The sequence below is a fragment of the Peromyscus maniculatus genome, chromosome 7 (genome assembly GCF_049852395.1).
Source record: "Peromyscus maniculatus bairdii isolate BWxNUB_F1_BW_parent chromosome 7, HU_Pman_BW_mat_3.1, whole genome shotgun sequence".
NCBI classification, from domain to species: domain Eukaryota; kingdom Metazoa; phylum Chordata; class Mammalia; order Rodentia; family Cricetidae; genus Peromyscus; species Peromyscus maniculatus.
In genome coordinates this window covers 121,328,794-121,344,576 of record NC_134858.1, presented here as the reverse complement: position 1 = coordinate 121,344,576, position 15,783 = coordinate 121,328,794, and the positions used below count along the sequence as shown (strand labels likewise).

Genomic DNA, 15,783 nt, shown 5'->3' with positions numbered 1-15,783 from the left:
TTACACTTCTAAGTTTTTCCTAAACTATATTACTACCCTATACCTTATACTTATCACAGATAGAAATTGAGAAAGGGATAGAAAGAAAATTTTGACAGAAGAGAATTTCGCTGCAGCATCGGACATCCTTCCAGTCCGCTTTCCTTTTCTCTCGAGGATAAAACCCCTGCCTCACCAAAAAATATATATATAAAATATATATATTCCATAACACCGGCATGCCTTTCCACTGGCAGGGCTGACTCAGCACTTTCACCAAAAACTCTGTAATAAAACTATTATTTTCCTTTATCCTTAGTCCCTATTACTTTGTCTTTAGTCCCTGTTCATTTGTCTTTAGTCCCCCCTTTTTTTTGTCCCTTTTTTTCTTTAGTCCCTTTTTTCCCCTTTCTTTAGTCCCTTTTTTTCTTTAGTCCCTTTTTTTCTTTAGTCCCTGTTCAGGCGCCATTCTGTGGGGCGTTTACCCACCACCCCCACAGCTTCCCAGAGTTTTCTTGAGTGCCAGCAGCAGGAAATATTAGATAGAAGGATTTATAGCGGAGAATCTTGCGGAGATAAACAGATAGAAAATAAAGGATAGCCTCGAGAGGGCCTGGAACCTATTCCAACGGGCCCCGACTGTCTCTGGTCCAGGGTTTTTATAGAGACGCCAAGGGGTGGAGCAAAAGACCTCCTCCCCCAGCACAGCCAAGTGCAGACCATCTTAGACACCTGCACTCAGGCCCGTGGTCCTGATCATCCTCTATTCGGACCTGCTGGGTAAAGCCACGAGGAACCCCAGAACGGGCTCCCACACCCTTCTTCTCACCAACTGAAACCAAGTCTTTAAGTAAGCCTGAGTTGTGGGTAAGCCACTGAGCAGTGCTGATGCATTCTACTCCACTGGCCTCTGACTCTCTGGTATATTCATTCATTGTATTGTAGCTTTTAAGTCTTCCTATCTGACACTCTGGTGACCCTGTTGCCAGTTACTGGCAGAGAAGTGAAGGCTCCTTACAGCCCAAGTATAGGACATGACCTCCCCCTGGTGCCCAGCTGGTCCTGGTCTGAGCTGTTGTACTTCGCAATGGTCTTAATGGCCTTTTGGCAAATGTAGAAAATATTCCAACTTCTTCCTTCTCTGAAAGTGAGATGGAGGTCACAGAAAACAGATAACCATGTCTTTATTTGCTGAGCTGGTGGTGGCTTGTCCTGTGACCCAGATGTAGTGGGAAGGTTTCCAAAACCTCTGTATGGAAGTCATACAGGATGCCTAGGAGATGAAAGGGCCTTGGATGAGAATGTTCTGGACAGAAGCTGTCATACATTCCACTAAAAAACAAGGAAGCCCAGACTTCCTGGTGTAATCAGGATGCTTATTTATAGGTATGGTGCCTCACCAGGCTTTCCCTGGATGATGTGGCTTGGCTGCAGGGGTGGGGTGGCGAGGGTGTGGTGTGGAGCATATGCGCAGGTTTTTGCCACTTGGCTCTTTTAAGTGAAAATACCCAACACGTGCATGGCAAAGACAACGACATAGCCAAGGTGACAGGTCCACTGGGAAGTCTGAATGCAGAAGGTAAGTGCCAAAGCTCTGGCATGCAGGGCTACCACGGGGCCAGCTGCACCCCTTCCATCCCCACCTTTGGAGAGCTGACCTTCTTGCAGAAAACAAAACTAAACCTCTCCCATCTCTCCCTGAGCACAGGCTGCCAGGATGCCTTGGTGGCCCACAGTGATTGCTGGGAAGTTGGGGGTGGTGGTCACGGTTTCTGTGAAGGCAGACCTCTCCTGGTGGCATTGCTGGGCCTGTCTCTGCCCTCATCTCTCCATCTTTGTCTGTGCTAGCTAATTCCACTGAGTATGCCAGGAGAGCCTGGGTCTGTGCTGACAGTGGCCCTGGCAATTCAAAGAAAATGCACAGGAAGCAAGGCCACTTCATGTTGACCTTTCCCAGAGAAATGAATTTGCTCACATGCTTTGAAAAGAACAACACCCACATTGCATCAGAGGCTGGGGTGTGGCTCAGTGGTAGAGCATGTACTTAGCACACACAAAGCTGGACTCAATATCTAACAGCAGAAACTAACAACAAGCAAAATACAAAAAACAAAACAAAACAAAGACTGTCAGAGGGCCTGGTGGGATGCAGACTTGGTGTCTGGATGAATATTTGTAGAAGTGGCTTGGATACCAAAACAGTTAAGTTAAAATCTGAACTTAACTCATGAGTTCACAATGAAGACAGGTCAAGGATGAGCGGGTAAAAGCACTTGTCAAGCAAGTTTGTTGATCTGAGTTTGGATGCCCAGAACCAATGTAAAAGTTGGACACAGGAGTCCAAGCATCTGTAGTCCAAGAGTGCTGCTATGGGGAGACAGAAAGCAGAGACATGAGCATCTCCAGTGGCTCTTAGGCCAGCTAACATGACTTACACAGTGGCTAATACCCCGTCTCAAAACAAGGTAGACAAGGACCCTTTTACATACCTGCCCAGAGTTCTGAGGTTATGTGAGGAGCCATGGGGGCAGCCATCACCAGCAGGGCACACAGAGCATCCTCAAACTCAGGGCTGTGGAGAACCACTCTCTGAGAGGCTTGCTAAGGGAGAGGAAGGAACATTTAAGACAGAGGTACAACATAAGGAGTAAGACAGGCCATGAATGAAATAGAATCCAGAAGTCCAGCAGGTGGGAGAAATATTCTTCATTACCTCCTTGCTTAGGCCAAAGGATTCCTCACAGAACCATATACTCAGTGCTCACAACTGCCCTTCAAGGGCAGGATTTGTACCTCATCTGACAGAGGAAGAGGCTAAACTTCATCGAGGGAGGAAAATCTGCTCTGGGAACAAAGTCAAAACTTGTAAGCACTCTGCAAGGTTTCCTGTGTGTTGTGGCCCAGGGAAAAATGCAGAGAACTGTCTCCTAAGATTTTCCACTGTGGAATACCAGGGTGTGGCTCCTCTCTATCCACCAATTATTGACAAATTCTTCCCTTGTCAAGAAAAACTGGAGTCACATGTAGCAAAAAGATGAGTGGCATTGAAATTGATGGCTCTTTTTGTCAATGGGAGTAACAACTTTGCTCTATCTAGGTTAAGCAAATACAAACATTAACAATGCCACAATGCCAAGGAAACAGCCCAATTCATTCAGGAAATCAGGCAGTAGTGGATGAAGGTTAGAACAGACAGAGGCCTAAGCCTGGCCCTGGCTTTGCAAGTACTCATTCAGACATGGCATCTAACCTCCTGGGCCTCCATGTCTTCTTACAAAAGACTGGAAATAAAAAGGCTTTAAGCTGGGAGGCAGAAGCAGAAAGACCATCATAAGTCAAAGGCCAGCCTTGGCTACATAGTAAGACCCTGTCTCAGAAAAAGTAAACGGCTTTGCTCAGATAACCTTTAAAATCTTGGGGTTGGAGAGAAGGCTCAGAGATTAAGAGCACAGGCTGTTCTTTCAGAAATCCTGAGTTCAAATCCCAGTAGCCACATGCTAGCTTTCAACCATCTGTAATGAGATCTAATGCCCTCTTCAGGTTTGCAGGCATGCATGCATGCCGACAGAACACTGTATACGTAATAAATAAATAAATCTTTAAAAAAACAAAAAACCTTGAAGTAGTATGCTAGAATTGCGTCTATGGAAGAAATGTTCCCGACATGTTCACCCTCCCTCCTTAGCTACTGAGGCCCAGCTACTTACCAAGAGGGCACTGCTGAGTCCCATCAGCTGAGAAACTGCAGAATTCAAAGCAAAGTCCTCTGTGAAATGGGTGGTTACCTGTTGGTAAAAAATTGATTTTTTTTTTTTTACTCACTTTCTTCAGAAATTCTTTTTAGCTTTCCAGAAGAAAAGTGAATAATTAAAAAAACAAGAAGCTAACCGAATATAATAAAAGATACTTATAAATATATTTACTATCTTGAATAATGACTAGATTTCATGAGCTCAAAGACTTTTAAATTCAAAGTCAATGCTGTTTCTACTGCTTATGACTTTCTTTCCACATCTGAGACAATGTTGCTTCCTACAATTAAGAAGACAATGTTAGCTGCTTGAACAGGAGGCAGGAGCTGCTGATGAGCAGCATAAAAAGACAAGAGTGGATAAAGACATGAGAGGCAGGTGATGCAGATCAGTGTAAGTCGCTCATCTATCACGAGTGAGGCCTGGAGTTGGATTCCCCACCACTGAACCTTTAAGATATCAAGAGTTCACAGCTGTTGAAACAGTTCATCAATTATCTGACCTATGCTCCAGAAAGAAAATGCACGGTATGAGAGCAACCACTTAGCAGCACTCAGATCCCCAGATTACCTTGGTGACTCCCTCTACACAGAGAATAGAAATAAAGTGGAAGAAATGCCATTAGATGAGCATGCTAGAACCAGAGCCACTCACTCAGGTCATGAAAACAAACAAACAAAAATCCTGCCATGTCATTAATGTCATCTGAGCTACAGTCCTGGCAAGAAGTGGCCTTGGATGACTTCACAGGCTTGAATTAGCACCTTTCCCTTTTTAGTTGAGGGAATGGAACCCAGGCCCTGGCACAGTCTACCACCAACCTACACCAATCCCTGAATTAGCAAGTGAAAAAAAATTAGCATAAGAATTAGGGTTATCAGATACTTATTAAAAATAACCTCAGCCAGGCGGTGGTGGCACAAGCCTTTAATCCCAGCACTCAAGAGGCAGAGCCAGGCTGTGAGTTCGGGGCCAGCCTGGTCTACAGAGCAAGATCCAGGAAAGGCACCACAAAATATATGGAGAAACCTTGTCTCGAAAAACAAACAACAACAACAAAAATCTCATATTTGGGGAAATTAACCTAAAACAAGTGCTTTGGACACTGTGTACCAAAGTAACCAAGTGGAAGAACTCCTGATAAGTACAAGGGAGCTTGGATCCCAATCTGTGCTCAGTTCCTCGTTAGCTTTAGCCTTTTAAGCAAGACATCTGACCTGTCTGGGTCTTAAACTCATGTATAAAATGAGGAAGTTTCTTTCAGCTCTGCACCCCTGTTAATACAATGTGCAATGTCTCATCAGAGATTGGTTCCTCCTGCAGGTCAAGTCCAGAGACACAGGAAATAGGTGGCTTCCTGAGGTCTAGGTGGAAGAAGGTGACAAGGAGGGAGGGACAGCCATTTTTTGAGAGCATCTCTTTCCATCAGGAAGTCTCAGTAAACAGCCAAAACAATGACAGCAATTAATCAAGGCAGCAGGGCCACCTCACAAAGAAAGAAGATCCACTGTGGCCCTCAGGACATGAAGGCTGCATAGACCATTGGGCAAAGGTTCCCTCGGAGTGAGGGACACAGTTGCCCCTGGACTGTGGCTTCTGACCTGAGTTATGACTGAGTTTTTGTACTCCCAGAGGCTTCGGGCTTTGGTTTTCTCCTTGTTGTTCAATAGCTGAGGTTGGGGGACTGACCCGGAAGTCCTTGCCTCGATGAATCGTGTTGTCAGGGACCAAAGCCGCTGCTGCCATCTCAGCACTCCAGGAAGTGCATCGGCTGCAATTTGTGGCAATCAAGGACAAAGAAAGAGCACGGATAAGAAGGAATGAGAAAAGCCCCATGGTCTTTCCAGAGTCCTCCCTAACCCCTTTTGGTATCCCTGATATTCTGAGCATGGGCAGCAGAGCTGCTTAACAGTTGCCACCTGCCCTGGGATGAGCATCAGCACACTACCTTCTGGTCAGCAAGCTTACTCTGACAGACATGCCTTGGGGTCAACAAAGTGCTGAAGACATAAGAGTAAGCTGGGGTCTCATGAGCACAGGTAACAGTGGCAATGGCTGCATGCTTGGGAACAGCCTTATGGCACAGTGCGAGGTTAGCTAACAACCCTGCCAGATATGTCGTAATGTATTCCAAACATGTTCACCAAGTCTTGTGGTTAGACAGTAGTTGTTCTGACCCGGGAAAGCAGAACAGCCCACCTGGTGATCCTGGGTCATACAGCTGACCAAGTAAGTGTGGGTCACTTATCTGCCTGAACCTGTGGCCACTGGGTTGGGTATTCTCAAGAGTGAGGACACAGCAGGGACCGCTGGAGGCTTGTGAGAAGGAGATATGGGGACTTGCTCATGTAGAAAGGAGGAAGCTGAGCTAGTGCCTACACTGTTCTGCATGTCTTGCCTTTGTTACTTCAAGGCAGTTTGTTAGGACTGGTATCTGTCACCACTGTCCAGACCCACTGCCATAAGACATAGTGAGAAAACCAGCCAATCCTGAGATAAAACAGACTCCTTCCACAGGCGCTAGCTTTCACTTCCCACACCCACTTCCATGCACATCTCAAGGGCAAAATGAAAGCTTTAGAAAGACAAATCTCCTGAGGGGAAGTAAGGCTAGCAGGAAGTGGCTAATGGTTTGCATGTGATCCCAGGACTCAGGCATCATCTTGGTGAGGGAGGAGGACTCTGTTCTAGAAAAAAACTTTCAGGGAACATGGAAAGAAGACTTGCCTCTTTGCAGCTCAGCAAGCCTAGGGTTACAGAGGTGCTCCGTCTTCAAGGTAACAGTTGTCCAGAGCCCTCACATTATAATCAGCACGGAGTGTGCAATGGGCCCTATTGCCAGCAAGTATAGGGTGAGGACTGGGAATGTGCATATGTAGTGGGAACCCCCCTTCCCTTCCCCACCAAAGGGACCCAAAGCTGGACAAGATGACTTCTAGAAGTCTCCATTACTGTTTCCAGTAAGACATTTCCTTCCCCAGTTCTTTCAGAGATCAGGGCAGACTGCAGAGGAAGCAAGCAGGAGAAGGAAGAAGACTCACTCTTTACATCCCACAAGATGTCCTTCTCAGGAGGGGCTGCAAAGAGGATGTAGAGTCGGATTGTGTCAATCCCATACTGTGCCACAATCTCCTCAGGGTCTACCCCATTGTGTTTGGACTTGCTCATCTTCTCCCACGTCACCTCTAACTTCTCTTTTGTTTTTGCACAAACAGGAGCAGGACCTAGATGCCAAAAGAATACTTAGGAACAATGCATGATTCTGAATTGGTCCTGAACAGGGAGGTCAGGGAAGCAGAACTTCTCTTAGGGGCCAAGGAAGTGGGCAGGGTGGAGGTCCCATATTTTGAGCTGTACTTTGAGGCCTTGTGGGAAAAGGTCCTTGAAGACTCCATGTTCTGAGTCTGAAGCTCTGTCCAGCAATAGACTGTCAAATAAGGCTGGACAAGGGGGGATGCCCAAACAAACATTATGTTACACAGGATGGGGCTGGGTAGGAGGCGACAACCAGTCCCAGGAGCAGCCTGCAGAGGCATGACCAGGATCTGTCTTGGCCTCTGCACCCAGCCAGAACCCAATAGCAGATGCTAGCTTCTTAAGAGCTCCTGGACCTGGCCTTGGTTCTTACCCGCTCCACCCAGGTTGGGCCCACCTTACCTGTGAAGTCTATATCCTCCCTCTGCAGACACAGTCCAGATGGAAGGCGGAATGTCTGTCCCTTGATGAGGCCTTGGGCTAGCAATTTATGGAAAGGCTCCCTGAGGAAAGATCACAGGAAAATAAAAGGAGCAGGGGAGGAAGGTAGAGAGGTAAGGACACAAGGTATGCAGAAATCATTTCTACAGATACACCTGAAAGCAGGCTCCTTGGATACAGTGGTAATACTAAATCATAGCAGCAGCCAAGGTTAAGCTCAAGTCCACTTTCCAGAGGTGAAGTGGAAGAGCACTGGCCTCAGATCTGGAAAGCCTATGAGCCACAAAAGTCACTTGCTTGCTCTGGGTGTTCAGTATGCCAACCTATAACATGATAGCAAGAGAAACTTGCCTCAAAATGTTAATGGGAAGAGGAATCAAATGACTGCATGAAAATATAAGCGTCACACAGTGTCAGCTGCCCATCAGGTCCAGCACAGAGGGCCTAGAGAGAGTACTAAAGGCCATCTTTGTAAAGGGTCCTTCACATAGTACATACATGCTTAGACTCTTTTAAAGTTTAAATCTGACAAGTTGCATAGGAATAGATCATTTCTGTTAAAAATCTAAGTGTTATCTACCTGTTTGTGGTAATTTGGGTAAAAATGGCCCCCATAGGCCCATAAGGAGTGGTCCTATTAGGAGATGTGGCCTTGTTTAAGTAGGTGTGGCCTTTTTGGAGGTGTGTCACTGAGATCAGGCTTTGAGGTTTCAGAAGCTCATGCTAGGCCAGTGATTCATTTTCACTTCCTGCTGTCCTCCAATCCAGATGTAGAATGTTGTGGAATATCCCCTTATACTGTGTAAAGATGTGTCATTGTGAGTGGTTTAATAAAGAGCTGAGTAGCCATTAGCTAGGCAGGAAGAGATTAGGTGGGACTTCTGGAGACAGAGAGCTCTGGGAAAAAGAAATGAGGAGTCACTAGCTGGGTGGAGAGAGAGAACAAGGCATGCAGGAGGAGAGGTAAAAGCCACCAGCCATGTGGCAACGCGTAGATGAATAGATAGGGGTTAATTTAAGTTATAAGAACATGTTAGGAACAAGTATAAGCTAAGGCTGAGCTTTCAAAATTACAAGTCTACATGTCATTTTTGTGAGCTGGTGGCCCAAAAGAAAGTCTGACTATAGTAGAACTCTCAGTTCCTTCTCCAGCACCATGTCTACCTACATGTCACCACGCTTCACATCATGACAATAATGGACTAAACATCGCAACTAGATGTTTTCCTTTATGGTTATGGTGTCTCTTCACAGCAATAGAATCCCTAACTAAGACAATGTTCTTCCGAGCCGGGCGGTGGTGGCGCACGCCTTTAATCCCAGCACTCGGGAGGCAGAGGCAGGTGAATCTCTGTGAGTTCAAGGCCAGCCTGATCTACAAGTGAGAGCCAGGAAAGGCACAAAACTACACAGAGAAACCCTGTCTCGAAAAACCAAAAAAAAAAAAAAAGACACTCTTCTTCCTGGCCCATTTCACTCTGCAGAGGCAGCTATCAATGGCTAATGTGTCTTAGTTACTTTTCTATTACCATGACAAAACAACATGACCAAAGCAACTTATAAAAGAAAGCATTTAATTTGGGGCTCATGATTCTAGAGGTCAGAGTCCACAACATCACAGTGGGGAACAGGGTGGCAGGCAGGCAGGCATGGTGGGTCCTCCAGAGGAGCAGCCAGGGCTCTAACTGCTGAGCCATCCATTGCTCCAGCCTTGTCCTCACACACACACCTTTTCTGGCAAAGTCTCACTATGAAGCAATGGCTGGACTTGAACTCTCTATGTATATTAGACTGGTGTTGAACTCACAGAGATCTGTCTGCCTCTTCCCCCTGGATACTGAGATTAAAGACATGCACCACCATATTTACAATAGTTTATTCCTAAGAACCATTTAATTCTTTTTTTTTCCTATTTCATTTTGTTTTGTAAGAATCTGCCCAATTCTATTTTGATGCATTTTAGCAAGTAATTCCAGATACCATCCCATCTAAGTATCTAATGTTGCTCTGGACAGCAAGATGTTGTTCATGCCTTCTAACATCCCAGTTCTGGAGTGCAAGTTCACTAATATGGAGGGGATAGGTGGGGGAGTCTCTACTCAGGGAATCAGAAATCCAGCAATCTAAATGGGCCCAACAAGCTACAGCCTTGTTAGACTTGCAAGTTAATCCCGTAAGATCCTTTATATTATGTTCAAGGTCATCTGATTTAGGTGAGTAGTGATCCCAGTAAGTCCCACAAAGGTCCCTGTCCAACAGTTGTGGGTGGGCAGTTACAAGGAGTATGTTTTCTAGTAGATTCAAGAGGGTAGACCAGGCAGCCAAGAGATTGAGAGAGATAAGGGCCAGAAACAAAAGATTCCTGACTTTTGTGTATGTCAATCCATACTGCACCACAATCTCAAGGTTCAAATGCTAAATATGTGCTCTGCCTGAGACGCAGCCCACTTTCCTGTTATAGAACCTTTGATAAATGTTGATTGAGTGTGTGTGTGTGCACGCGCAGGGGTGTCCGCAAGCGATGGTGAGAGATGCGGCCCATTTACAAAGGTGGGAAAAATCCAGTAGTTAACATTCAAATAGAAATGCTGAGGATCATGTTTTGTGAGGCTCCATTCAGCAAATGAGCGTATTAGTTGATGTCACAGAAGCCAAATGAACATGCTACTGTGTCAAAATAGAAGATTCCTCTATGTGTGCACAAGAGTGATCAAGCTCAAAAACATATCTTAATAAATTTTTGTCTGTTAGGTTTAAAACTTTTTTTTGTTTTGTTTTTGTTTTTTCGAGATAGGGTTTTTCTGTATAGTTTTAGTGTCTTTCCTGGATCTCACTTTGTAGACCAGGCTGGCCTGGCTCTGCCTCCTGAGTGCTGGGATTAAAGGCATTGCCACTGTCGTACAGCAGTTTAAAACTTTTTAAAGATTTATTTATTTTGTTTTTGTGTGTGAAAGTTTTGGCTACATGTATGTATATGTACCACATGCATGCCTGGTGCCCAGGGAGATTAGAAGAGGGCAACGGATTCCCTGGAACTGAGTCACAAGTGGTTGTAAGCCATGAGGTGGGTGCTGGGAATCAAATCCAGGTCCTCTGCAAGAGCAACCAGTGCTCTTAACCACTAAGCCATCTCTCCAACCAATCTGTTTGCTTTTTGAGAAAGAGTCTCACCATGTATCCCAGGCTAGCCTCAAACTCATGTAGCCCAGTTGGCTTTAAATTCCTTTGTATCCACAGCATGTAGTATACCTCACTGAAAGCACGTGGTTAGCCTATTGTGTGACTATACACAGAGAACACCCATCCTCTGCTTCAGCCTCTTATAGTAAGGACCAGTCTTACTCTTTTCTCTGCTCCCGGGGTACTGAGCCCAGTGGCTGGTAGCCTGCTTTAAAACATTCATCTCATGGACAAAGACGTGAGTGCCCAGAGGGATGGTGGGATGGACAGTGGGACGGAAGATGGACGGACTGAACATGCACTGTTGCTCAGCCCCTAAGCCATCCTTGCCTCCCAGCAAACTGTTGGTGCACCTACACTTGAAGCTAATTACAAAATAATCACGGGAAGATTTAAAACAGAGGGGGAAAATGCATGGCTACTTGTTGGAACACAGTCCAGGATGGAGCTGTGTGAGGAGAATTCTGAGTGCTTGGAGAAAACTCTTAGAAAAACACAGAATTGTTCTTGGAATGTGCTTTCATGCTTCTCCCAGGTGCAGTGGATAGGAGTGAATTTACTTCAGCTGTTGTTATTCATATGCTTCTGTCTTAGTTAGGGTTTTTATTGTTGTGAAGAGACACGTCCATGTAAACTCTTATAAAGAAAAACATTTAACTGAGGTGATAGCTTACAGTTCAGAGAGTCAGTCCATTATCATCATGGTGGGGAGCATGGCGGCATGCAGGCGGACGTGGTACTGGAGGAGAAGAGTCCTACATCTTGCAGGCAACAGGGAGTCGACTCAGACACTGGGAGGTATCTGTCCTGAGCATAGGACACCTCAAAGCCCACCTCCACAGTGACACACTTCCTCCAACAAGGCCCATACACACTCCAACAAAGCTATACCTCCCAATAGTGTCACTCCCTATGAGATTATGGGGACAATTATATTCAAACTACCACAGCCTCTGTAGAAAAAAGTATTATTGCCACATGCACCTTGTCCTTGTGATTATACACTTTATTCAGGTGACTCTTAACTTTCTAGGTATGGTCTGATGATCTGAAGAAAGTTGGATATTGCATGAGACTTTAGTTCGCCTCATTTTTAGCCCCCCTCCACTCTCCTTAAGTTCACGCTGTCAACTAGAGAGGTAAACAGGTATTATCTTAGCTTCTTTATTGAGATAGGGCTTCTCCGTGTAATTTTGGTGCCTGTCCCGGATCTCACTCTGTAGACCAGGCTGGTCTCAAACTCACAGAGATCCACCTGGCTCTGCCTACCAAGTGCTAGGATTAAAGGCATGTGCCATCGACGCCCGGCCTTAGTTAGCTTCTTATTGCTGTGATAAAACACCATGGCCAAAAGCAACTTTCAAAGGAAGAGTTTATTTCACTTACACATCCACATCACAGCCCATCATTGAAGGAAGTAAAGGAAGGAACCTGGAGGCAGAAACTGAAGCAGACACCATGGAGGAATGTTGATTATTGACTTGTCAGCCTGCTCTCTAATACCATCTAGGACCCCCCTGCCCAGGGATGGCACTACTCACAAGGGGTGGGACCCTTCCATATCAATCATTACTCAAAAAAATGCCCTATTTACCTGCCTATGGACCAATCTTACAGAAGCATTTTATCAATTAAGATTCCCTCTTCCAGGGCCGGAGAGAAGGCTCAGTGGTTAAAAGGAGATATGGCTCAGTGGTTAAAAGCACTGGCTGTTCTTCCAAAGGATCCCGATTCAATTCCCAGCACCCACATGCCAGCTCACAACTGTCTGTAACTCCAGTTCCAGGGGATCCTACATGGTCACACAGACATACATACAGGCAAAACACCGATGCACATTAAATAAATCTTAAAAAAGAAAAAAGGTCTCCTCTTCTCAGGTATATCAAGGTTTGTGTCAAGTTGACAAGAACCAACCAGTCCAGTCACTTGTTGCTGAGCAGGGAAAAGCTAGATGCAGATACATTTAAAACCAACAGCAAATCGAGGTAGTACCCTACAAAGCAGGGGCACTGTTCTCAGCACCAAGAAGTGCCTCCAGTGAGCTGGTGATCTGAGGACACCCAACTGCATGTTGTTAGGCCAAGTTTACCTTGTGCTTATTCAGTGTTCTGTTACCGTCTCAGGTGCCAGCCCCCTTCAATGGACAATGAGGTTTCCTCACTCTTCTCTCACACCAGGCACTGGTTTTAGTCACACTTAAGAGAAACTCAGGAGCTGAGCATGGTGGTACATGTCTTTAATCCTAGCACTAGGGAGGCAGAAGTAGGTGGAACTCTGTGACTTTGAGGCCACTCTGGTCTACAGAATGAGTTCCAGGACAGCCGGGCTACACAGAGAAACCTTGTCTCAAAACAAACAAACAAACAGGAAAAAAAAAAGAAAGAAGAAAGAAACTCAGGCATGTGGAAGTGTGGCTCAGTGGTACAAAACCACACACAAAGCCATGGATTTATACCCAGCACTCCAAAAACATGTCTAGAGTAATTAAAGTCAGTAGCATTAAAACTAAAGGGACCAGGCCAGGCAGTGGTAGCACACAGTTTTAATCCCAGCACTCAGAAAGCAGAGAGAGGCAGGTGGATCTCTCTGAGTTCGAGGTCAGCCTGGTCTACAGAGCAAGTTCTAAGACAGCCAGTGCTACACAGAGAAACCTCATTTGAAGAAAGAAAGAAAAAAAAAAAAGACTCAGGGAACTGGGCATTTGGCTGCATACCTACAACCCCAGCTACTCAGAAGGCTGAGACGGGACAGTCCTGAGTTTGAGGCCAGCCTAGGCTATACAGCATGACTGTTTCTGAATGGAAAAAAAGACTTAAAGGTAGGGAGTTGGGATCTTGTTATTTATTATTATTATTGGGGTTTTGTTTTCCTATATAATCAAGTGGCCCACCACTGCCACCTTCTGGGAATGTGTAGAATTGCAACTCACCAGCAAGCTTAAGACTACTCCTCTGCCTCATCTTTTAAAACTCCTCTCTCTCACTCCCTCTCCTCTCTCTGTCTCTCTCCTTAAGCCTCTCCCTCTCACTGTCTCTCTTCCCCTATCCTCTCTCTGTTTAAAGCAAACTGTCAAAATGACAATTAGCACTCACATTGGAAAGTACACTAGTCCTGGGGTGGGTACAATTTGATAAAGCTTCATGAAATAGACACCTATGCAAACAGACACGAAACAGCACCTAGTGTGGCCCCACCTCCAGGCACTCTGTCTCCACTGCCACCTGACTAGCTTGATGACTAGCAGAATCATTCACTTTTCTGTTTCAAAACGACTTCAAAGAGTTTCTGAATGAGGCCTCCAGGGTGTCACACTGGCCCTTTCCCCATAATTGGCAGGTGTCCTGTAGAACAGGAGTGTTCCAGGACCAAGGCTCTGATAATGAATGTTTCTCAATTACCTCTGAAACCCATCTAGACTGTAGCTTCTAGTGCATCAGGCACTGTCTCAGACAAACAATTTAGCATAGGGATGATAAAACTTGGCATGGGAAAGGCACGGGAGCTGGAGAAGATGGCTCAGCAATTAACACTGTTTGCCCTTCCAGAGGACCCAGGTTCAATTTCTGGCACCCATACAGTACCTCACTGTCTTTAACTCTAGTTCCAGGGGATCTAAGGCCCTCTTCTGGTCTCCAGGGCACTGTACATTATGGTGAACAGACACACATGCAGGCAAAATACTTATATACATAAAATTTCTAAAAAAAAAGCATGAATGTCAATGGCCTGGCTATGGTCTCCCAGGCTCCCAAGCCTCAGCAGCACTTCTGCAGGTTTCTCTGCACCAATCACACATGCAAATCCAAATGGAATCAATGTGACTCTCCCATAAAGGCAGATATGGCCTACTTCAGCCAGGAGAGTGAGAGACTCCTGCATTCTTGTGGTGCCTTCTAAGAGCAGGAGGGTGGGTTGGGCCTCTGTGCCTGAAAGGCTCTGATTCTTCTGCCTCTGCCTTTTCCTGGCCCCTTCAACCCTGTAACCCTGGGGGCAGATTATTTCCATCTGCACTGAAGCATACAAGGAGGAAGGAGGAAGACAGGTGCTGGGATCTTCGCCATCTCCAGGTTAGTCCAGGCTCCCCCACTAATTCAGAAATGAGAACAGACACTAAATTTAATCTAAGTACAAGTACAATTGTACTAGAAGATTCAGAGTTATTATGGAAAGTGTATCATCTATCCATTCAACATGTATTTACTGGGTGCCTTCTATGGCCTGGTGCAGAACTGGGCACTGAGTTGTAATTGGTGGGAAGCTAGTTTGTTTGCCACCACTGACCCAAACTGTACTAGACCCCTCCCAAGTATAAGGAAGAAAAAGAATGTGGCCGTGTTTGGAGTGCCTTCTTCCAAATCCCATCTAATTGCCATCAAGAATGTCCTCTCTCCCCTCCTCTGTTCCTTCCAAGAGTTGCCCAGACAACATACTTCTACTTCCTTATCAACATTGTTCCCCAAACTGATGCTTCCAGCCCCACTACAGAGCCAGCACCCTGTTAGCCTCCTCAGCTTTCTCGTGGTCGCTGTGTTATGTGGTACCAGTAACTGTAAGTGGTGGACAGGAAACACTATTTTGTGTTCAGGCCAGTGATTGACCTGCCAATTGCCTTCCTCCAAGGAGCAGCAAGAAAGTCCTTGAAGACAACTTTGGTGCCTACCTCACAATAAGTATTGAATAATATTAACGGGTTTGAACTAAATTAAGCTTGTTTCAATGAATGAAGAAACTTCCCAGCAGCAGAGGTAGGGACAACATGGCAGGGTGAGGCAAAGTGGAGGCAAAAGATAAAGGAAGCAAGAGGAGGATGAAGGGGAGGCACTGGATGCCATGGTTGTGGAAGGGGGTCTGCTGGGAGGTATCTACTTCACACTGGAGCACAGGTCAGCAGGAGTACCTGCGTGCTCACAGGGATGTCACAGAGGAGGGCCCTTCCCAGACCCAGGGATCCTTGCCACCCTCCTGCTCTTACAGGACTCTAGGGAAGGCCGCACAGGGATGAAAGCATCTGGACCTCATTCTGTGGCTGAGGGAGGTCACGCCTGCCTTCATAGGGATTCACTTACTTATTCATTCAATACTATTTGCATGATGACTGGGCAGAGCAGTCTGCAATGAACTGGCGTGCTTACAGTCTCCAACAGGCCACGTAAGACATGCTCATAAATAAGTA

General features: G+C 45.8%; 1 protein-coding gene across 9 annotated transcripts in view; it reads right to left on the bottom strand.

The window, feature by feature from the left end:
• Positions 1 to 15,783, bottom strand: part of Lars2 (leucyl-tRNA synthetase 2, mitochondrial) — a 148,731-nt gene that overhangs the window by 10,477 nt on the left and 122,471 nt on the right. For 8 of the 9 annotated variants that reach the window (XM_076577447.1, XM_042281928.2, XM_076577445.1 and 5 more), the window contains 5 exons: positions 7,389 to 7,489; positions 6,773 to 6,955; positions 5,333 to 5,502; positions 3,687 to 3,764; positions 2,469 to 2,580 (listed from right to left, as the gene is read on the bottom strand). In XM_076577447.1, the coding sequence (XP_076433562.1) occupies positions 2,469 to 2,580; positions 3,687 to 3,764; positions 5,333 to 5,502; positions 6,773 to 6,955; positions 7,389 to 7,489 (644 nt within the window). Of the gene's footprint in view, positions 1 to 2,122; positions 2,347 to 2,468; positions 2,581 to 3,686; positions 3,765 to 5,332; positions 5,503 to 6,772; positions 6,956 to 7,388; positions 7,490 to 15,783 lie in introns of those variants that run through there. The other variant, XM_076577450.1, reaches the window with a different exon arrangement.